Source organism: Camellia sinensis, unplaced genomic scaffold, assembly GCF_055761805.1.
Source record: "Camellia sinensis isolate YWXY unplaced genomic scaffold, ASM5576180v1 Unanchor10, whole genome shotgun sequence".
Taxonomy (NCBI): Eukaryota; Viridiplantae; Streptophyta; class Magnoliopsida; order Ericales; family Theaceae; genus Camellia; species Camellia sinensis.
Genome location: NW_028128988.1, coordinates 7,868,170 through 7,892,871, shown reverse-complemented (window position 1 = coordinate 7,892,871; position 24,702 = coordinate 7,868,170). Strand labels below are relative to the sequence as shown.

General features: G+C 39.8%; 2 protein-coding genes across 2 annotated transcripts; both read left to right on the top strand.

Moving 5' to 3' along the window:
* The first annotated feature begins 16,325 nt into the window (after positions 1-16,325).
* On the top strand, positions 16,326-16,817 carry LOC145814415 (protein ACCELERATED CELL DEATH 6-like). The gene has a single exon (XM_082911216.1). The coding sequence runs from the start codon at positions 16,326-16,328 to the stop codon at positions 16,815-16,817; it is 492 nt and encodes a 163-aa protein (XP_082767342.1).
* Positions 16,818-23,455: 6,638 nt separating this feature from the next.
* LOC145814414 (uncharacterized) lies at positions 23,456-24,467 on the top strand. Its single transcript, XM_082911215.1, has 3 exons — positions 23,456-23,845; positions 23,990-24,032; positions 24,187-24,467. Exons 1-3 carry the CDS (start codon positions 23,456-23,458, stop codon positions 24,465-24,467), a joined length of 714 nt encoding a protein of 237 aa, XP_082767341.1.
* Positions 24,468-24,702: the final 235 nt, after the last annotated feature.

The following is a 24,702-nucleotide window of genomic DNA, read 5'->3' as shown; positions in this document are numbered from 1 at the left end:
ACAAGTAAATTCTAACTTGACCTTTCAATTCCAACCAGTGGGCTTCTATGCCATGTTACACCACATTTGCCTATAAATATCACCACTCCCTAGCATGGCAAACACTAGCAACACTCTCATACACACACATTCGACTAAAGGAGAGGAAGGAGAACAAGAGAGAAATCTTGAGAGGAAGAGGAAGGGAGAAGAGAGCCATCTTGTTCAAAGCTTAGCAGGTAAGCCACAATACAGCCTTCTCTTTCATTTTCCTTTTTTCAAATACATGTTCTTAAGGGTTCTAAGTAATATTTTCAGATGTGTTATTGATGAGTTACTTGTGTTGAGAATGATAAAAGTCGAACCATGATTTTCCCTCTCTTGAGGTTTCCTTCATTTCGGTACAAAACTATCCCACTCATACCAATCTCCCAAACTTTCCAAAGGCACACATCCAAGCAAATTTTCTGGGTTAATATATGTTAGTTATCATGGTTTCCTCACAAAAGAAAAAAAATTCCCTTAATGGATCCCTTTTCTCAAAAATCTTTTTATTTCGAGTATAGTGCCTTAGAATTTGTTTCGCAGCCAAATTTCAAAAATTCTATAGAAATGTATAAAATTATTCTGGACCTCTATCTTATGTCAAAATCTTCCTTAAGGAGTTAGTTTTCCACTAAAATTCGTTTCATGGAAAAACAGTGAGCGGTTTGCTAGAAAATCAAATTCTCGTAACAGTTGACGAACTGGACAGTACTGAAGTGTTTTCTAAATAACTTAAAATCTAGAAAAGCTATTCCATTTCCAAAACATGTTCTGGAAACTAGATTAAATTCTCTACGAACCATAGGAAGGCCGAGTCTGGTAAAAAAATTTCTAACATAGCCTTTTCATTCTAATCTTTATATGATATTGAATCTGAGAATTTTGTTGAGCATGGATGTTTTAAGCGCTTGTGTTCATGAAAATGTTTATTAGCTTATGATCATAATTCGGCATGATAATATATGTGTTTTGGTTATGTTCTTTATCTCCTTCATCTTAAAGATGCATGCTTATGTGGATATTTTGATCTTGTTAAGTTAGTCAAACCTTGATTTTTAAACATGTAACTCAACGGAAAACTTTACTGGGGTGGTATTGGGTTTTCGGTCCTTTGAAACAATGGAAGATGAGAAAATGTGATGTATGGATTCTTGGGATGCGTTCCCTATTTGGAAGTCAAAGTCTTGCACAAGCAATTTTCGGAACCCTTGAACGGAGCGGTTGTATTCGGACCCTAGGTGGTTTGGTGTGAGGAGGGATTTGGGCAAGGCCCTATCTTACCGTCTCTTTTGAGGCCCTGCGGTTGGCGCTACGCGGTATATAACCGTTGGTAGGCATATGAGGTTAGTTCTGCAACAAAGCAGCAAAAGAGGGGGCATACTGAATAATCCGCGTCCGATTCTTGTGGTTGGGAGGTCGAAATCTCTCTGGGAGATTTCTAGTTTACTAACATCTAACTAGTAACCATTTACTTATTTATTTGTGTATCATGCTTTACTACTCGATGTTATATTTGTGATTGTGTATTGGACTTGGGAAAAAAGGATGGGATGTGTGTGTGTTTACTGGGCATTCAAAACTCACGGCGTGTTATGCCAGGTGCCGAAGAGGAACATATAGCTGGAGACGACGAGCCTGAAACCTTCAAAGACCTTTGGCCATCTTAGTAAAGTTAAAAAAATTCTCTTTTAATATTTTTGTAAGACTCGTACGAAGATTTGAATTTTAATTTTTTTGGGATGTAATGTAATGGCGCAAGCTTTTGCAATTAAGGATATTTGTGGTGGTTATGTATTTATATTCAATATAATCAGAGGTATACACCTTATTGATGCTTATGAGACCTTGTGTCAATACTTGTTAGAATCTGTCAAAATTGACCATAGGACTCAGCGGTGACTCTCCCTTGCCTACAACCAATAGTGTAGAATCGGGGCGTTACAACTTGGTATCAGAGCCTAGGTTCAACCCTTAACCCACGCAACCCAATATGCAACTCTAGAAGCCCTTACCCCTTTATCTTATTTTATCTATCACGCTACTATATTTAAGGACGACTAACAATAAAAAAAAAAATTTCCACCTTAGGATGTCAATGGGAGACTACCAAAATGCGGCATCAGTCTCGACTCGTGGGGTACTTTCCGTATGCAAAGAAGGATGGCCATGTCTGTCAGCCCTTACTTTAGTCGCCGACACTGTGTGAGTGCCGCCGAGGAAATGATCAAAACAGAGATACGTAAGATGGAAACAGAGTACTCCCACTATACGAGGGAGCAGAAGAGGTCCCTGGTGCGGTGCGGCCTACAATTTTTGAGCCAAGCAGCGAAGAAGGCGGTCCGAATGGAGCAAGATGATCAGAGGATGGACTCTTTGATACACCGAACTATAACCACCATAGCATACCACCGACCACCGACTCAGGCTGAAAGCTACGCATCTTGTTATCAAGGGCCAAGCAACAATCAACCAATGAATATAGAGCAGCCACCAGAACAGCATGGAGCAACCCCAGCCTACCCTATAGAGATGTCGTCTGAACACAATTCCCCCTCACCAACATACACCCCCTACTCTCCGGACCAAGCCACTGACTCCGCTGATGAAGACCCAGAAGAAGACTCTGATTGGTCGGGAAATGAGAACTAATTCGAGAAACAGTAAAGCTAGACTTTTGTAAGATCCGCTGATGAGATCCTTAGAATAAGATAGCCTAAACTTTGTAATGCGTTGATGGCCTTTGAATGTAACTCTGATTAGGAGCCCTTTTGTAATGATGCCTATTATAATATACGAATGATGTGTTGATCTATGTTGTTGACTGTTACTTGTTTTAGTACACCCTAAGGAAACTGAACCTTCATTTCAAATCTTAGTAGTAAGATTCTCTAAAACTGGAAACCAACTCACCGCGTGCCATGAACAGAATGGTGGACACGTGCGCTAATGATTATACTGGAACTAGCAACAATGCACGGAACCGCCCTAGAAACCAACACGAACCCGTCCCCACAGGGGCTGACATCCCCAATAATCCAGGACATCAAATTTTGGAGGAATTAGGGCAAGTAAGGAACAATCGGTAGTATGAGAGGACTCAACTCTTTTCTGAGTTTCGAAAGCAGAGGCCCCCAAAGTTCACAGGTGTACTGGACCCAAAGGTAGCTGAAAACTGGCTTCGGCAGATAGAGAAAATGCTAGACACCATGGGCATAACCGAGGCTGCTGATAGAATAGCTTTGGCAGTATACGAGCTTGATGATGAGGTTGACCACTGGTGGGAGTTAATCAAGAACACTCATGACGTAGCGAGCCTATCATGGAACCAATTCAGGGAACTGTTCCTAAATAAATTTTTCCCAAGTACAATCTGTCGAGAGCGAGTCAAGGAATTCCAAAACCTGGAACAAGAAAACATTACCATGACCCAGTATGCTGCAAAATTTGAAGAGCTATCCCGTTACGCCGCTAGATTTGTAGCAAATGATGAAGAAAAGGCAAGAATGTTCGAGTGGGGGTTGGACCTTACAGTCAGGGGAAGAGTTCTTCCGCAATGACTCCCCTCATATGCTGAGGTGCTGGAAACGGCGTTAAAGTCTGAAAGGGAAGTAACCGACGCTAGAAAGGCTTGGAACAAGAGGAGAGGGAGTCAGACGTTTATTCGACCTCAGAGGAACCAAAAAGGAAACATGACCCCAAAGCCCTACTCCAGACCACAACCACAACAGCAACGACAGCAACCGCAACAATAGATCCAGAGATGAGGCTATCAGCAAAGGCCAATGGGACAAATCCAGTGCTTTCATTGCCAACAATTAGGGCACAAAAAGAGCGAATGCCCCCAACTCCCTCCATCTGGGTACCAAGGAGGAGGTTCCGGAGCAAATGCCTAAGCATTAGGTGGGCAAAAGCCTTGGAAGAACAAGACAGGATCAACTGGGCTGTAGCACCAGATGAATGGGGGAACTCAGAATACCAAGACCAGTGGCAACCAGCAGGCAACCGGCAGAATCTTTGCCTTGCAAGAGGAAGAAGCAGACCCATCTATAATTGAGGGTAATTTAGTACTATACAATTCTTGGGTACATGTTTTATTTGATAATGGTGCATCACATACCTTTATATCCTCTGCTTGCACAAAGTCATTAGAACTTGTATGTGAACCCTTAGAAACTGCCTTAAATGTAATGTCACCTATGGGAGGATGCGTTCGGATAGGTTTGATCTGTAAGGACTGTAAGATAGGAATGTCGAACCCACACTTAACGTGCGACCTTCGTGTCATGGAAATGTCGGACTTCGATATCATTTTGGGCATGGACTGGTTGTCTGCCCACCGAGCAGTGATCAACTGTCACTAGAGGAAAGTGGTAGCTCACACGTAAGATGGAACTCGTTTCCAGTTTAAGGGGGATAGACAAGACCCCACGGCTTCAACAAAACATAGGACGCATGGTGCGATCAAATTTCGGGTAGGATAGCAAGTCTGATTTTGAATGAGGAGGGCCAAGGTGAATTAGAACTTCCGCACATAGTATGTGAATATGCAGATGTATTTCCTATGGAGTTACTGGGATTGCCACCAACCTGGGAAGTAGACTTGAGCATCGAGCTACAACCTGGAACCACCCCAATATCCATGGCCCCGTATCATATGGCACCAGCAGAATTACGAGAATTGAAGACACAACTACAGGAATTGCTTGAGAGAGGATTCATTAGGCCAAGTACTTCGCCATGGGGAGCATCCGTGTTATTTGTTAAAAAGAAGGATGGGTCGTTAAGGCTATGCATAGATTGCCGTCAACTCAATCGAGTCACGATTAAAAACCAATACCCACTCCCAAGGATCGATGACCTTTTTGACCAACTTAGAGGCTCAAGGTGCTACTCAAAGATCGATCTCAGGTCGGGCTACCATCAACTACGAGCCAAGGAGGAGGACATACCAAAAACTGCCTTTCATACTAGATATGGCCACTATAAGTTTGTAGTAATGCCCTTCGGACTAACCAATGCACCGGCAGTATTCATGAGCCTAATGAATAAGATCTTTAGACCATACCTCGATCAGTTTGTGGTAGTGTTCATTGATGACATCTTGGTATATTCAAGGTCTGAAGAAGAGCATGAGCAACATTTAAGGACTGTCCTTCTAGTTCTTAGGGATAATCGGTTATATGCCAAGGCAAGCAAATGTGAGTTCTGGTTGAATGAAGTAAAATTTTTAGGGCATGTAGTATCAGAGAATGGGATTGTGGTGGATCCAATCAAGGTGGAGGCAGTATTAGATTGGAGACAACCAAAAACCATGTCAGAAATCCGCAGTTTCTTAGGATTGGCAGGTTATTACCGGAGGTTCATTCTAGATTTCTCCAAACTAGCCAAACCAATGACTCATTTGACGCAAAAAGGGGTAAAGTACGAGCGGGACGAAGCTTGCAAAAAATCCTTCCAAGAGCTAAATAAGAGGTTAACTAGTGCGCCAATTTTGACCGTCCCAAAATGAGAAGTGGGGTATACTGCGTGTTGCGATGTGTCGAAAGAAGGGTTAGGGTGCGTGCTCATGCAAAATGGAAAGGTAGTCGCGTATGGATCCAGGCAGTTGAAACCTCATGAGCGTAACTACCCAACACATGACTTGGAGTTAGCGGCCGTAGTTTTTGCCCTAAAACAATGGTGACATTACCTGTATAGGGAACAATTTGAGATTTTCACAGATCACAAGAGTTTGAAGTATCTGTTTACACAGAAGGACCTCAACTTGAGACAGAGACGATGGATGGAGTATCTTGAGGATTTCCAGTTCACTCTCTTATATTATTCCGATAAAGCCAATATAGTAGCAGATGCTCTCAGTCGCAAGAGCAGAGGGATGATGGCTAGGATCTCTATCAAAGAATGGGATATGGTTAAGACACTCAATGAATTCAGGATCCAAATAGAATCTCAAGATACAAGCGCATATCTTAGGGCACAGAAGGTGATGCCTAAGTTGATGAATGAGATCATGGAGGCCCAGAAGCATGATCAAGAGGTAGCCTATATCAAGGGACATCTGGAATCAGGAGAACCCATGCTCAACTGGGAAATTCACCCCGATGGAAGTTTAAGATACCGAGGTAGATTGTTTGTACCAAGTGACGAGTTACTTCGAGAAAGGGTACTTAAGGAATGTCATCATTCTGCATTCGCAGTACATCCAGGAGGGACTAAAATGTACCAAGATTTAAAGAGGCAGTATTGGTGGAATGGAATTAAGAAGGAGGTGGCTAAATTCGTGGCAAAATGTCTAACATGCCAACAAGTGAAGGCGGAACATCAAAAACCAGAGGGAATGTTGCAACCTCTACCAATAGCCAAATGGAAGTGGGAGTACGTAACGATGGACTTTGTGACAGGGTTGCCTAAGTCCCCTAGAGGGCGCGATGCTATTTAGGTAATAGTGGATTGCCTCACCAAGTCAACACATTTCTTACCCTATAGGATGACCGACACTTTAGAGTCTATGTGCAGGCTCTACATTGGAGAGATCATTCGACTACATGGAATTCCGGTATCTATTGTGTCAAATCATGATCCTCGGTTCACCTCTCGATTCTAGGGAAGCCAGCAGGAAGCTCTTAGTACTGAGTTATGTTTTAGCACTGCCTTTCACCCGCAAACGGATGGACAATCTAAACGCACCATCCAAACACTCGAAGATATGCTGAGAGCTTGCGCAATGGATTTTCAAGGAAGTTGAGAACGACACCTACCCCTAATTGAGTTCGCCTATAACAATAGCTTCCAAGCTAGCATCGGTATAGCGCCCTTTGAAGCATTATATGGACGACCTTGTAGATCGCCGATTTGTTGGGCGGAAGTGGGTGATGCAAATCTGATAGGACCCGAACTTGTTCTAGAAACTACTGAGAAGGTCAACTTGATCCGACAACGGTTCATTTAATGTTGATTGATGTCAACTTGACCATTCAATTTTCCAACTAGTGATTCATTCAATTCCAACTAGTGTCCATTCAATTTTCCAACTAGTGATTCATTCAAATTCCAACCAGTGGGCTTTAATGACAAGTAAATTCTAACTTGACCTTTCATTTCCAACCAGTGGGCTTCTATGCCATGTTACACCACATTTGCCTATAAATATCACCACTCTCTAGCATGGCAAACACTAGCAACACTCTCACACACACACATTCGACTAAAGGAGAGGAAGGAGAACAAGAGAGAAATCTTGAGAGGAAGAGGAAAGGAGAAGAGAACCATTTTGTTCAAAGCTTAGCAGGTAAGCCACAATACTACCTTCTCTTTTATTTTCCTTTTTTCAAATACATGTTCTTAATGGTTCTAAGTAATATTTTCAGATGTGTTATTGATGAGTTACTTGTGTTAAGAATGATAAAAGTCGAACCATGATTTTCCCTCTCTTGAGGTTTCCCTCATTTCGGTATAAAACTATCCTACTCATACCAATCTCCCAAACTTTCCAAAGGCACACATCCAAGCAAATTTTCTGGGTTAATATATGTTAGTTAGCATGGTTTCCTCACAAAAGAAAAAAAATTCCCTTCATGGATCCCTTTTCTCACAAATCTTTTTATTTCGAGTATGGTGCCTTAGAATCTGTTTCGCAGCCAACTTTCAAAAATTCTATAGAAATGTATAAAATTATTCTGGACCTCTATCTTATGTCAAAATCTTCCTTAAGGAGTTAGTTTTCCACTAAAAGTCGTTTCATGGAAAAACAGTGAGCGGTTTGCAAGAAAATCAAATTCTCGTAACAGTGACGAACTGGATAGGGCTGAAGTGTTTTCTAAATAACTTAAAATCTAGAAAAGCTATTCCGTTTTCAAAACATGTTCTGGAAACTAGATTAAATTCTCTACAAACCATAGGAAGGCCGAGTCCAGTAAAAAAAAGTTCTAACATAGCCTTTTCATTCTAATCTTTATATGATATTGAATCTGAGAATTTTGTTGAGCATGGATGTTTTAAGCACTTATGTTCATGAAAATGTTTATTAGCTTATGATCATATTTCAGCATGATAATATATGTGTTATGGTTATATTCTTTATCTCCGTCATCTTAAAGATGCATGCTTATGTGGATATTTTGATCTTGTTAAGTTAGTCAAACCTTGATTTTTAAACATGTAACTCAACGGAAAACTTTATTGGGGTGGTATTGGGTTTTCGGTCCTTTGAAACAATGGAAGATGAGAAAATATGATGTATGGATTCTTGGGATGCGTTCCCTATTTGGAAGTCAAAGTCTTGCACAAGTAGTTTTCGGAACCCTTGAACGGAGCGGTTGTATTCGGACCCTAGGTGGTTTGGTGTGAGGAGGGATTTGGGCAAGGCCCTATCTTACTGTCTCTTTTGAGGCCCTGTGGTTGGCGCTACGCGGTATATAACCGTTAGTAGGCATCCGAGGTTAGTTCTGCAACAAAGCAGCAAAAGAGGGGGCATACCAAATAATCCGCGTCCGATTCTTGTGGTTGGGAGGTTGAAATTTCTCTGGGGGATTTTTAGTTTACTAACATCTAACTAGTAACCATTTACTTTTTTATTTGTGTATCATGCTTTACTACTCGATGTTATATTTGTGATTGTGTATTGGACTTGGGAAAAAGGGATGGGATGTGTGTGTGTTTGCTGGGCATTCAAAGCTCACGACGTGTTATGCCAGGTGCCGAAGAGGAACATATAGCTGGAGACGACGAGCCTGAAACCTTCGAAGACCTTTGGCTATCTTAGTAAAGTTAAAAAAATTCTCTTTTAATATTTTTGTAAGACTCGTACCGAAGATTTGAATTATATATTTTTTGGGATGTAATGTAATGAAACAAGCTTTTGCAATTTAGGATATTTGTGGTTGTTATGTATTTATACTCAATATAATCAGAGGTATACACCTTATTGATGCTTATGAGACCTTGTGTCAATACTTGTTAGAATCTGTCAAAATTGACCATAGGACTCAGCAGTGACTCTCCCTTGCATATAACCAATAGTGTAGAATCAAGGCATTACACACCCTTGTTATAACAATACGCCCTTGCGAAGGAGGGTCTGAATGAATAAGCTAAGCTAGCTATGCTAAGCTAAACTACTTATTACAACGCAAATAATTGACTATTCTAGCTAATTAATTTTTACAAACCAAATGAACTAATTAAACACTTAATTAATCAATTACAAAAGACTAAGCTAATGAACTAATTAGCTAAGCAATTTAAATGAACGGCCTCAGGAAGCGAGGGATGCATGTATGTTCAGTAGGCTTCCTCTCGAAAATCCACCACCTTTCCTCTAGATGCCTCTGTTAGCACATTTTTGGACCTCTGAAAATTATGCTAACTTCCAGACTGCTTCTGTTTGATCCCAAGAACATGCTGAGGGCTGATTGGCTAGAAATGGTGGCCATCGGCCACTACTGATGGTCGGTCGGTTGGCTTTGGTGGCCGGTCAGCTAGTACATATGACCGGTCGGCCACTGCTTTCCTAAAATTACTCCTTTTGCCGCAACAAAGAGTAAACAGAGGCATGGCTGTGTAATTACAAGGGAATGTGTGTACTGCCACCCTCCTCATTATGTTTCAATCTCAAAGGAGAGTGACACTTGGCTCTCAAGCCATCAATCAAGCATCTCAATGCATGATGGCCCAAAAATCAAGCTTGTACAAGCTTAGTGAATGCACATATAAGACTTAAAAGGCCAACACCCTATCATGCATGATCAAGGGTGATGGCGACCAAGAAATGTAACACGTTTCATCACTATGAGTATAAAACGCCCCACATTTCTTGTGTTTGGATTAACGTCTAATCCAAACACCTGCCATGCAACACACATGTTATCTTGTTCATGCTTTACTTGGTTCAATTCTTGTTTACACATTTTAGCTTACCAATTAGTCCTTTAACCGGTTTAGTCCAATGTGAAAGTCCTCTAATGAGAGGGGTCAACCAAAATGGGGGGTTTAGGACATGAGATTGATTATGCCTTTGACTATGAGGAACCTTCAAAAGAAGGTTAAAGCCATTTGAGCACAAACCCTACCTCATGCTTAAACACAGCCTTAAGGCCAAACAACCCTCAAAACAATTTGAAAAATGAAGAAATGGGGGAGGTTGCAGCTGTTTTTATTGCGGAAATGGCATGACAAATAAGACTATAACATGCAAACAACTCATGTACAACATGTTAAGAGCCAAAAACATTGAAACTAGTGAAGGACACAACACTAGAGGCATGTAATGCAATGCTCAAATGACCAAACCAGCCCAAGACAGAGCTACACCATGCCAAAACAGTGGCAAAAACATGCTGAGACTTAGACACAAAAATCAAGAAAAACATGCTCGCATGCCAGCTCACAAACAAGACATAAAGCACAACTCTCAAAAGCAATGAAAGAGCGGAATATGTGAGAGTGTGACAATGATACATGCTCTGAAATTACATACAAAATGATGCCATATCATGCAAATAACTCAAACAAAGCATGCTAAGAGTCTTAAAACAAAAAGCTAGTAAAGGCCATTTACACTATAGCTACACAAAGCGAAGCGCATGTAACCAAGACCACTTGAAACAGAGTTAAAGCATGCTAAATCAGTAGCAAAAATGTGCTGGAATTAAGCTAACACAAGCTAGAATGATAGGCTAAATCATCAAACATGCTAGGCTAGTAAGCAAAATTACACTACAAATGACTAAACCAGCCAAAAAACAGAATTTAAACATGTTAAAATATATCCAAAAACATGCTTGAACTAAGCTAACATAAGCCATAAAAACATGTTACTTTGTAATACTAACAAGGCATGGCATAAAGAAACAAGGAGGGGAGGCCATCCCCTCCCATTTTGGACCTCAAAACAAACTTTCTACCATTGAAATTCCTCTGGAATTCAGTGGCTTTAAGGCCAAAAAGATGGGCTCAAAAGCTCTTAAAAGAAGGCTCAAAAGGCTTTACAAGCCAAAGAGCAAATGAAGGAAACCACCCCCTAACCAAACAAAGCTTAAACCACCATTTTAGAACCTTAAAATTAGAGTTTTTTATGGTTGAAAAACCAGGTCAAAATAGCTTAAAGACATGGCTAAACACTTAGTTAAAGCAAGGCTTAAAAGGGGCAAAGCCTTACCCTTGAAGCAAAGTAGCAAAACAAGTCTTCTTTTGAGCCAAAACCAGCTTTAGGAACTCCAAACAAGCCTTAAGGAACCTCAGCTTCAAGATAGGGATATTTTATCAAGGGGTTGTACGCAAAATTGTAAAGAAAACTCACTTTCAAACACAATACATATATATATATATATATATATAGAGAAAGAGAGAGAGAGAGAGAGAGAGAGAGAATTCTAGAGAGAGAAATTTCAGCTCTGAAATTTTTGTAACACCAAAAATGGGGGAGAGGCCTCCCCTTATATAGAAAAACAAGCTACAAGCTTGTTTCCATCCCTTTATACACGTGTATGAAGGATGGCTTCAGTAACCAATAGCTGGCACATAAAATATCTCAAAAAGGAAAAAAATGGTCGTCGGCCATCAGTAGTGGCCGACCGGCCACACATGTAGCCGATCGGCTGTTAATGTGGTCGATCAGCCACCACTGATGGCCAGCAGGCACAAACCATGGCCAGTGGGCACTGGGGATGGCCGACAAGCCATCCTCTTCTGCAGATTCAAAGCAACAAGCCCTTGGTCCACAACTAAGCACAAAACAGACAAGTTGAGAGGCTCTAAGGCAAAGCGTTCAGCCGAGACCTTCAGAGACTTAAAACGAACACGAGCATACACAATCATCGGGTGTTCAAACAATGACGCCCAAGTCTTGAGGACGGTCAAAAATGGGGTGTCTACAGCCTACCCCCCTTCTTTCTGGCCAATCTCCTTATGAGGCTCTATTTTCTCAACTTCCTAATTACTCCATTATTCGTGTGTTTGGGTCTGCTTGTTTTGTCCTTTCACCCCGTAAAGGTAGGACCAAACTTAGTGTCCAATCTGTCCTATGTGTCTTTTTGGGTTATAGCTTCACTCAGAAAGGTTATCACTGTTATAACCTCGTTTCCCGTCACCTTTATGTCTCCCACCATGTTGTCTTTCTTGAACGTCTACGTTACTTTCAGCTTCCTCCTCTCACTGTCTCAGTTTCCAAAGAGGATTTGGTTCATATTTCTATTTCCTTCTAAGGTCCCGTCTAATGAGTATATCTCTACGGTTCCTCCTGTGCTTGTTTTATCTTTTCCTCGTGCTTCACATCTGGCTGCTTCTCCTCTTTCAGTTTCTTCTCCTCCTCCATTGTTAGTTTATTCTCATCGCCAGGCTCCTCTTCCACAGGTTGTCTCTACCCCTACTGCTGATCCTCCTATATCTGACGACTCTGATCTTACTGCACACCGATATCCTACTCATGCACGTCATCCTCCAAACAGGTTAGGTTGGTCTAATATATGTTTTTCTACTTCCTATCGCACTTTCTTGTCTGCTATTCACTATTTTTCAGAACCTCAGTCTTACAAGGAGGCTTGTCAGGATCCTTATTGGGTTCAAGCTATGGAGGATGAGTTGTCTACTTTACAGAAAAGTAGTACTTGGGAGTTGGTTCCTTTGCTTGCTGGTAGGAATCTGGTTGTTTGCAAATGGGTCTACAAAGTCAAGACTCATTCTGATGGTTCTCTTGAAGGCTACAAAGCTCATCTGGTTGCCAAAGGTTTCTCACAAGAGTATGGTATTGATTATGAGGAGACCTTTGCTCATGTTGCCAAGATGACTACTGTCTGTACTTTGATCTCTATCACTATTGTTCGTTCTTGGCCTCTTTATTAGATGGATGTTAAAAATGCTTTTCTTAATGGCCATCTCACTGAGGAGGTCTATATGCGTCCTCCCTCTGGTCTTTACCATTCCTCTGGACAAGTTTATTGCCTTCGGCGTACTCTGTATGGTATGAAGCAGTCTCCCAATGCTTGGTATGATCGCTTTCAGACTGTTATTATTGAGCTTGGGTTTCATCCTTATGCCCAGGACTCTACTTTATTTCTTCTCCACACCTCTGCTGGATTTGTTGCATTATTACTGTATATGGATGATATGATCATCATTGGTTCTGACTCTTCTCCTATATTTGAGGTCAAGCAGCATCTTTTCCGCACCTTTGAAATGAAGGATCTGGGCCCATTGCAGTATTTTCTTGGTATTAAAGTAGCTTCTTCTCCTAAGGGTTACTTTCTCTCTCAGGCCAAGTATGCCAATGAGGTTATTCATCGTGATAGTCTTACTGACACTAAGATTTCTGATACCCCCATCGAGCTTAATGTAAAGCTCACCACTACTGATGGTGTTCTTCTGGATGATCCTACTTTATATCGAGAGCTCGTAGGTTGCTTAGTCTATCTGACAGTTACTCGTCCTAATCTTGCATATGTTATTCATGTGGTTATCCAATTTGTCTCTGCTCCTTGCTCTACCCATTGGGCTACTTTGGTTCAGATTCTTCGCTATCTCTGGGGCACTATATTTATGGGTTTACTGTTGTCTTCTACTTCCTCTTTGGACTTGGTAGCTTATGCCGATTCTGATTGGGTTGTTGATGTCACTGATTGCAAGTCCACTTCTGGTTTCTGCATATTCTTGGTAATTCCTTGATCTCTTGGAAGGCAAAGAAACAGACTATTGTTGTGTGTTCCACTGCCGAGGCTAAGTACCGTGCTCTGGTTCATGCCACTACTGAGATTGTTTGGCTTCATTGTCTCTTGACTGAGTTGGATGTCCCTCAGTCTTCTTTAACCTCCCTTTATTGTGACAACCACATTGCTATTTAGATTGCCTATAGCACTATCTTTCATAAGCGAACGAAGCACATTGAGCTTGATTGTCATTTTGTACGTTAGCATCTGCAGTCTAACTCCATCTCACTTCCTTTCATCTTTTCGGCATTATAACTTGCTGATTTATTTACGAAGACTCACACCACTGCTTGTTTTTAGTTTCTTCTTGGCGAACTCTCAGTGTTTTCTACTAAAACACCTTGAGTTTGAGCGGGGGTGTGAGAATATATTGATATTGTTAATTATGGAAATGTGAATATTATATTAATTGTATTTCCTATTTCAGATTAGGGTTAGGATTGCTATTGTATTTCTTATTTCAGATTAGGTTTAGGATTGCTATATAGGTTGGTTGTAATCTTTGAATTAATACAATTGAATAAACAGAAAAGCTTTCAAGAATCTTACACATTGATCTATCAAGACTTCCAGGCTGCTTCATTGGTAGATGGGCTACAGTTCCATCTTCATGAAGATGGATAGGAAAATGTGGAATGCTCTTCCATTTGCAGTGTTATGAACTTTGTGGAAAGTAAGGAATGAATCTACGTTCAAAGAAATCCACCCCAAATGGGAAAATATTAGGGAGCTGATTAAGGTTAATATGGCTCTTTCGATTAAATACAACTGTAAAGAGGTAAGCTATTCTGTTAATGACTTGGTTTTTAATGGGTTGCTATGGGGCTACTGTTGTCCTTATTGTTTTGGGTTCATTTTGGCATGCTACTGTTGGCCCTTAGGATGTTTCTTTTGGTTGATGCCTCTTCAACCTCTGTTTGTGGAAATGGTGATGCAAATGATTTGGCTTGACCTTTTGTGCCAACCTAGTTGGGATGATTGGGTTTGCTTTGATGCTTATAGCACCTCCCTTGTGTTTATTTCCTTTGTTTGTTGCTTTATTGATATGTGATGTAAGGAACTCTCCTTGATTCTTATCAATAAAGTTTAATCTTTGCTGGTCAAAAAAAAAAAAAAAAAGACTTCCAAGATCGTAGTAGCTCTAATACCACTTTGTTAGAAATAAATTGGCCACACAACAATCACTCACAAATTTGGAAGTGAATTAGAGAAGGAAAAAATGCAACTCTTGCATTTCACTCATGATTGCATTCTCATTATATTCTCGTACTCATTCTTAACCTCATTACATAAATTGCATGACTATATATAAGATTCTAACATGTAACTCACATACTCATATTAAGGCCGGCTAACTCTGTTATGCTTTGTAACCACCAACACATTAACTTACTGCTAATGCTTTTAGCACACCATTATGCATCATTACATGCATATCATTATTCCTCCATAATTATCATAACTAAATATAGGAAATATAACTCCTAATAATAAAAACAAAATTTATTATTTTCAACAAAAAGTTGTTTTGAAAAGTAAAAACAGAGCCTTTAGTAACAAAATTTTAAAAATGTTGCCAATAATTGAGTACAATGGAAAAGAAAATTGTTGTTTCAATAAGGAATAAACAATTTTCACCAAAGTAATTCCCTTGTGAAATTTTATTACTACATGTAGGCATAAAACACAATTACAAATAATAATAATAATAATCCATCATATCTTAGATATATGAAACAGGAAAGGAAGGGTAAGAAACTGCATAGAAAATTTCTTGTACAAATATTCTTGAAGGAAAAAAAGAAAAAAGAAAAAAAAAAAGCACTTTCATTGGTACATTGTTTGTTATTATTTTCTTTCCAATTTAAGATATTACATGCTTGTATTTAATTTCAGAAAGCACCAAAACACTATTGGATTGGAACAAAGATTTGGCCAAGAAACAAAATATGTATGGTTAGACAACACTTTATTATGCGGCCCGATTTGGTCACGTAGAAAGGGCTAAATAGCTACTAGATGTGGATAAATCCATTGCATATGTGATTGCAGACAAAGATGATAGGAAGATAGCTCTTCATACAGTAGCTAGTCAAGGACATGTCGGCATAATGAAAGAGTTTCGATCACAATGTCCCTATTGTTGGGAAATGGTTAATGATAAAGGCCAAAATATTCTTCATGTTGCAGTGCAGAATGAGAACAAAAAGGCGGTCAAATTCATAGCCTTATAAATCATAAAGATATTGATGAGAACACCCCTCTCCACCTTGCTGCTACTGTCTTATATGAAAACCAACTCATATACGACAAAAGAGCAGATAGGATGGCCTTTAACAAGGAAAATCAAAATCCCCTTGATGTAACGACACACTATGAAAATGCAACATTAGCAACCTAGGTAACCCTTCTCAGTCCGAGCAATGGCAGGAATCTCGTGCACAAGGCCACTCTATTGCTTTATTAATTCATTAATGTTTTCCAAACTGATTGAAGAATGATTATTGCATGCAGGCTCTCAACAGGTCAGAATCAAAAAAACGTGGTCGTTTGCTAGGTTGGTGAAATATAATTAGCGACGATAATGAGAATTTAACAAAGAAAATGAAAGCTAATGATGAGCGTAAAAGGTTTACACCCACAAACATCAAGAAAACAGGGGACACCCATTTGATAGTGGCTACACTTATAGCAACCGTGACTTTTGCAGTTGGTTTCACCATACTTGGTGGCTTGGATGGAAACCAGGGCCCGAATCAAGGCATGGCAATTCTAACAAGAGAAACAGCTTTCAAAGCTTTTACGGTAACAAATACCATTGCGATGATATTATCCACTTCCGCTGTTGTAATCTATTTTTTTGGGGCTCCATTTAAGGATCGTGATAAGCTTTTGAACCACTATAATTCCGCTAATAATCTCGTAATGGTTGCGACTATAGCAATGGTGCTGGCATTCATTACAGGCACATATGCTGTATTAGAACATTCTCGAGCCCTAGCAATTGCAGTTTGCGTCACTGGTTGCCTGTTCTTCTGGATTTTTTACAACTTATTCGAAGAGAGATTCAACATGGCAATAGAACGGTCACCATGATAAAAACTACATGTGTTATAGTCCTCCCATCTAGTGTTCATATCTAATGAATAACATCAAGGAATGCATTCTTGATCAATAATGTATTTTGATATTAATTTCAAGAGTGAGATTGTAGGCTTGAGTTTGAGGGCACCCAATCTGTATCGATAGTGATGCAAATCAAGCCAATGCTAGCATATGGTTCCATTGCTATTGTAATAATGTCTGATTGTCAATATATATGCATTGCAATATATCAAATTTTTAGAGTGAATCTGGGTTGTTTCTCAAAATACTCTACTAAAGATATATTAGGCTCTTGATTATATTTTTAATCAAGTTCTCACTCAAACTTTGAAATCATAGAGAATTTTTGGTATCAAAGCTCTGAATCACCATATGTACTTTTTGTTCTATATCACTTCTCATTTATTATTTTGTACCCGAAAAGTTAATTTTATGAGTAGTCGAGTAATAAGTAATTGCTTATCGGATGATTATTGGTTCACTTATGAAAGGGACTAGATTTAGTGGGTTGTCTTACAATTTCTTTGTAAGTTAATGGAATAGTAGCCCAATGTATTGTTGCTCCTAATTTGAATTGTTGTCTACGTAATATTTGCTAGTGTAGCTCATAGTCAAAGTGAGCATTGCTATTCAAGTCCAAAAATTAGACCCACTTTTCAAGCCCAATGATGTGGCAACCAATTAGGATATCTAAGGTAACACTTCCTTTCATACTTTCCCTAATCATTAACCAATTATATCACTTACACATCAGGTCTAGAAAATAAGTCTATAAAGTGGGCTTGTATATCATTTTCCTTCTTTAAATAATTTTTGTAAATGTAACACTATTGTAACTTGTTAGGACATTTTGTTGATTTTTTTGTTGGCAAATCCATTTGACAAATACGATTTTGATGTAATTCTTTTGAACTTAATAGAAAAACTAACCCAGTGTGTTTCAAGCCCCATCTCATATGTAGCAAGCCCCTTTTTCAGTATTCTGACAGTGTTGTAGAATTGTTTACAAAAGCATAAAAAATTTGCACTCTTAATTCGAGCAATGAACCTTCGCTCAAACGGAGAATTCACATTCAACCACAACAAACCTTTAGTATCTTCCAAGGGCCCCAATTAAAAGAAAAAGGACTTTGATGCGGTTGAAGCAAGGAATCACTCAAAATCAATGAGAAAAATTTAGTTATAAAAATCTTGAACTGTGAGACAGTGATTAGATAGAGTGAGGAGAACAAAAGAGGTGGCTTACTTTAATCATCAACAAAAATATAAAGAGTGCTGCTAAGTACAAATATCACATGTCTCCAAATCTGTATAGAGATATCATCCCCAGTTTTGCTGTTGAAAAAATTTTATTCTATTGTTGCAAAAATCTGATTTTTGATGTTGGTTTGTGGAAGTAAGATCAGTTGCAAGGTAAAGAAAGAAAATTTGAACACTTTGACTCCATGGCCACAATTCCAATGTTTAATGGTGACAACTACAATTTTTCGTGTGTGAAGATGAGAGCTCTACTTTATCTATGAATCTGTGGGATATAGTAGAGAATGGTTACAAAGAGCCAAAAGTAAAATATACCATGACCGAATCTCAGAAGATCCAATTGAAGGAGAATCAAAAGAAGAATGCTGCAGCTCTTTCAAAAATCCAACAAGGTGTTGGGGATCAGGGATCCCGCCTAAGACCTTCCAGAAATTATATATTTGACGTGGTTCGGCCTCAATGCCTACGTTCACGAGAGAGTAACTGATTATCACTATAACAATGGAGAGATTACAGAAAGATTATAATAGAGGAAGAGCTCACACTCTCCTCACTCACCTACTCACCCGTCTCCTTTGCTCACCCCGAGAGAAATGGTCTCTCCGTCTCACATCTCTCACTCTCTTTGGTTTGCTCTCTCATTTACCTCTGCTCTCTTTCCTCTATTTATACATTGAAAATGGTGGAGAGCTGGTTGGCCTTGCATATGGCCAGCTGTTTTGCTACATTGGCTTCACATGGAGCACGTAGAAAAGAGATCACCTTTGTAACTTGTAGGTTGGCAAGCTATGCACTCACATGTGAAGGGAATCACCCCTCACATGGGGTGATATCCAATAAATCACCCCCTCAACCCATGTGAGGTGATCCACTGCACACACTATTGCTAATCTTGTCATGCCCAAATTTCAGCGTAGTCTGCTTTTCCTCACTGAGACGTTTGCACCCCCTGAAGCTAGAGATAATACACCAGAGATACAAGATGAGGAGGGAATCCTACATCCTCAACTCAACTCACACCACTCTCTGATTTGGAGAGAGAGCCTCTGCTCCTATCTTCCACAGATCTCTTCCACGCTTTCTATCTTGGATGCCTTCACTTGCTATGCTTAAATTTGAGTAACCAAGATATCCAACACCCCCTGATTGGATGTCCTACACCCCCTGCTAGGATGCCCTTGACTGTCATGCATTACCTTGTAGGACCAGTCATTGGAGCAATAGAAAACTCGTCATTTATCCCATCAACATCCTCGGTTTTCTTTGCTCGGAGCCTTTCCTCTGAACTATCAGCCTTTGCCCTCTGCACTTCTGAACAACCTCCTAGCGTTTCCACATACGCTTGTTGTTTGTGCCTTTGCAATCCCTAATTTGTTATCCAGTAAATTGATGGTTGACAGTAGCTTTATTTGTCAAAGCATCGTCAGCTATGCAATTCCTTGCATAGTGCTCGCACTCATGGCTTTTGGTCTCCCTGCGTCGAGGTCGCTTGAGAGATCTACATCAACTCTATCCTCCGCTGCCATGGAACTAAAGAAACCACCACAGAGAAAAAAGACTTGCCACTCCTTGGCGCGCACTCTTACGTTTTATCCATCTTAATTTCTCTATCTGACAGTTCCTGTGAACTTTCAACAACCCGTTGCTACACACTCTTCTCGCGCCTCTGTACGACACTCTAGCGTACCCTTGCACTGCTACATGTCTGCATTTGTGCTTCTGCGCTTAGTATGTTCCTCTGCAACTATTGTTCTACACGTACACATACCACTAGTACCTACATGTATACAGTATCTCCAACAGCCACAACATTTCCTTGAGCCTGTACTTGTTGCCAAATCATCTGTTCTTCGATGAATGGTCTTCAGTTCTGATTGAACCAGATCTTTTGATTAACTTCGAAGATAATCATCTCTGCAATCCTCTAATCGCCCCTGACCAATCCTGTTCTCCCTTGATTTGCCATTTGATCAAGCCTGATCTCAGTTGGTCTTCAATGATCTATCTCGATCTGTATCTGGTTGTCTAACTGGTCAGAATCTATCCCTTCTAACCTCTTCAGCGAATTCGCAACGTTTCACAATATCCGACAACCTTCCTTCGGCTATCGAAGATAACAAGCTCCCATGTTTTGACAAACTTTAAAAACCGTTCAAAATTTCACTATTCTGACCTCACGGTTGCGTCCGGAACGGTCCGTTTAGCTAGGACCAACCTTCACTGCACTTTTGGGGACCCCACTGAACAATTTTCCCAAAAGTTAGGCCACACCACAATTTTTTGAAAATTCTGGGCCAAATTACAATTATTAGAAGTTTAGGGAATATTCCGTGTTCCGACAGAATATTCTGTCCACTGTATCTAACGCCGTCTGCCACTTTGATTTTCTTTCTTTTTACAAAAATTTTGATTCCAAAATTCGACCATACGGATGTGTCTGAAATACTCCAAATAGTTAGAAAGCACTATTGGATCGTCAAAAATAGACTCCGAATGGCTTAGATCAAGCCAAAACATTTTGGACGCCTCAGATCTGTGGCTACACCTTAGCCGTGAAGCACTGGATCCTTTCTTCTGCGGCTGCACCTTAGCCGCGCAACACTGGATCACTCCTTCGTATACTGACGTGGCAGATGACGTGGCGCTAATTGGGCTGCCAACGTGGTAGACACATGGTAGTCACTAGCTGACAACGATGCCATGTGACGATGACGTGGCGCATTGATATGGCGCTGACGTCACTCGCACGTACGCCGCACTCTTCTTCTTCCTTCCGCCGCGCGTGGGAGTTTTTCTGAGAGTGGACTGATGCGCTGGTGCACTGAACGGCGCGTGAAGCGCATGTTTGCGACTGGGCCTCACGCTCCATATTCAAGAGGCGCGTGAGGGCGTGTCCTGCCTCATTTTGGGCTCTACTTTGCATTTTTAGACTCCTCTCATCGAGACCTTGCTCTTGGTATGCTCAAAACCTGATTTCGAGCAACTCGATTTCTGGGCAGTTTCGAACAACACAGTGTTTTTGTTCCGAAAACGACCAACAAGGCTCTGATACCACTTGTTGGGGATCGAGGATCCCGCCCAAGACCTTCCAGAAATTATATCAAGCAGAAAAACACATCCACACTCAAGGAGACACCATATTTAACGTGCTTCGATCTCAATGCCTACGTCCACGGGAGAGTAACCGGTTATCACTATAATAATGGAGAGATTACATAAATATTATAATAGAGGAGGAGCTCACACTCTCCTCACTCACCCACTCACCCGTCTCCCTTGCTCACCCCGAGAGAGACGGTCTCTCCACCTCATATCTTTCACTCTCTTTGGTTGCTCTCTCTCTCATTTCCCTCTGCTCTCTCTTCCTCTATTTATACATAGAGAATGGTGGAGAGCTAGCTGGCCGTGCACATGACCAGCTGTTTTGCTACGTTGGCTTCACATGGAGCACATTGAAAAGAGATCACCTTTGTGACTTGTAGGTTGGCATGTTGCGCACTCACATGTGAAGGGAATCACCCCTCACATGGGGTGATATCCAACACAAGGTGTCTTAGACTCAATCTTTCCAAAAAATCATGAAAGCAACAAAAACGAAGGAGGCTTGGGACATTCTTCGACAAGAATTTCAAGGAGATGTAAAGGCAATTAGAGTAGTCAAAAACTTATGACTTGTTAGAAGAAAGTTAACAAATTTCAAAATTGAGGAAGTATTTTCTCCAACACCCTCACTTAATTTGTAATTTTCATTTTTTTGGATTCTTAAAATTGTTTTTTTAACTCTGTAGAGTGCAACAGTCTTTTTTGGAATCTCATGAATGTGTTCATTTGTCATTCTTACAAATGCTTTTGAATTTCTTCTTCACAAGAGCGTGTGGTTGATCTTCATATTCCTTTGCTTTCACATTTTCATATTTTAGGCAAATATGCTTACAAGCTTTAAAAAAAAAAAAAACAAACAAACAAACAAACTTGAACAGGATCAAAAATTAAATGAAGCAAAGGAAGAACAGCCCACACAGCAGTGTCATTCGGATCACATGGATTCTAAGTTGTATAAAGCTACAGTGGGGGGCAATCTCAACATCCTAAGGGAAAACAAAGACCAACTTAACCTTCAATTGACCCCAAACAAGAACACTGTCCTCCACATTGCAGCACTATTTGGTCAAACAGAATGTGTGCGAGAGATCCTAAAGATGAATTTATCGCTGTTAATTCGGATGAATGTGAAAGGTAACACAGCTCTTCATCTTGCAGCAAGGAAGTGAGACCTAGATGCAGTCAAAACACTCATCGACTCTGCAAAGAAACTGGATACAGAGGGCAGTATGGAGCTAGAAAGCGGCTCCACTATGACCAAGAAGATGTTGAGGGCCACAAATATGGATAGTGACATGGGCTTGCACGATGCTGTGAGGTACCACTAGTTTTCTTAGCACGACAAAAAACAAGTTTGGTGAAATTGTTGATAGAAGAAGAAGATGGTGAGTTTAAATATGAAGCCAACAGTGCAAGTGAAACTCCACTTTACATCGCTGCGAAGAAAGGATGCCATGAAATGGTGTCCGAAATCTTGAAAGCTTTCAGAACTCCAGCTTATGGTGGCCCTGGTGGTAGAATTGCTTTGCACGCCGCAGTAATTTCTAACCACCAAAGTACTAGTCATTAATTTTAAACAAATTTTCTTTGGATTTTATTTATTTTTTACTAGACAAAAAAATAATGGATTCACATTAACAAATACTAGTATAAAACCTGTGATATACACCGTCTAATTCAAAATTGTATTTTGAAAGTAAATGGTACATTGAAAAATATATATATATTAACAAAAAATAATCAATATTAAGTATTGAAATTTAGCAAATCCGAAGTCATATTTAGCACACATGCACATGTATTTGTTAAAATATTTAGATTGACTCAAACTTTATAATTTGTATAAAAATGCCCATTCTTATGTTTGAATCATAAATTGAGTAAAGAATTCATGATCCAAATATAGCCTAAAGAAAATTGAGTCATTTTTTTTTTCCAACAAAGGAAATAGAAATTATTTTAGTTAACCATGTAATGGTATGGGAAGGGTGTAAGGAACTAGAGAGAAAACTTTTGAAGGAAATATTGCTAAAGAAAATGAATAATTTTGGTTTGGATTTTGAAGTTAGTTTTTAATTTCTATTTAATTTATTACATTATATGCTCTGTATTTCATTTCAGGAAGCACAAAAACATTATTGGATTGGAAGAAAGATTCGGCTTAGGAACCAGACATGTATGGCTGGACGCCACTTCACCATGGGGCCTAATTTGGTCATGTACAAAGGGCTAAACAGATACTAGAATTGGATAAACACATTGCATATATGATTGCAAACAAAGATGATAAGAAGACAACTCTTCGTGTAGCAGCTACTCATGGACATGTCGGTGTAATGGAAGAGATTATATCACAATGTCCCGATTGTTGGGAGATGGTTAATGGTAAAGACCAAAATATTCTTCATGTTGCAGTGGAGAATAGGAAAAGGAGGGTGATCAATTTCATCTTAAAAAATGCCTCACTCAATAAGCTTATGAATTTGAAAGATGCCGATGGGAACACCCCTCTTCACCATCTTGTTGATGCTCGCTTATTTGCAACCAACCTCATACAACACCCAAGAGCAGATAAGACGGTCTTTAACAAGAAAAACTGGAATCCCCTTGACCCCCTTGACGTAACAGTATACTCTAAAAGTATGTCAATAACAAAGGTATATATGACTCTTCACAAGCAACGTAGTTGGCAAAAGAATGCACAGGGCTGCTTTTTACATTAATTCATTAAAATTAATATTAATGTTTAGATATACAATAATTTTTTTTTCCCCAAACTAATTGAAGAATGATTATTGCAGAGTAGCATAAAAGAAAAGATGGAAGAAGTTGGTGCTTCACTAGGTTGGTGAACTGTAATTAGCAAAGATAATGAGGATTTAGCAAAAGAAAAAGAAAGCTCGGGAAGAGAATAGAAAGGAAACAACCATAGACAAGAGAAAAGTAGGGGAAATCCATTTGATTGTAGTTGCACTAGTTGCAATTGTGACTTTTGCAGCTGGTTTCACTGTGTCTTGTGGGTACAATGGCAATGATGGCCGAGAACAAGGCATGGCAATTCTAACAAAAGTAGCAGCTTTCAAAGTTTTTGTGGTAACAAGTACCTTAGCCTCGGTATATTCCATTTCTGCAGTGCTTCTCCACTTCTTATTAGCTATCAGTAGGGACAATGATATAACTGGGAAACAAGTTTTTTCAGCTTTTCTTCTTTGTTTCCATGTTGTGGTTTCAATGTTGTTGGCATTCGTTACAGGGTCATATGCTGTGTTATTGCATTAATCAACCCTTGCTATTTCAATTTGTGTTATCACTGCCATTCCCGACCTCTGTGCTAACATTTACCTCAATGCTAGAAAGTTTGATAGAGAGAGATATCCCAAGTCCTTCTTGAAAAATCTAAAATCCCCAAGATATTGATTCGTGATCATGTTTCAATTTAAAATAATGAATGCCAATCTCAATCAAACAATCAATAGCAAATCGACACAATAATTTAATGTGAAAAAAATCACAA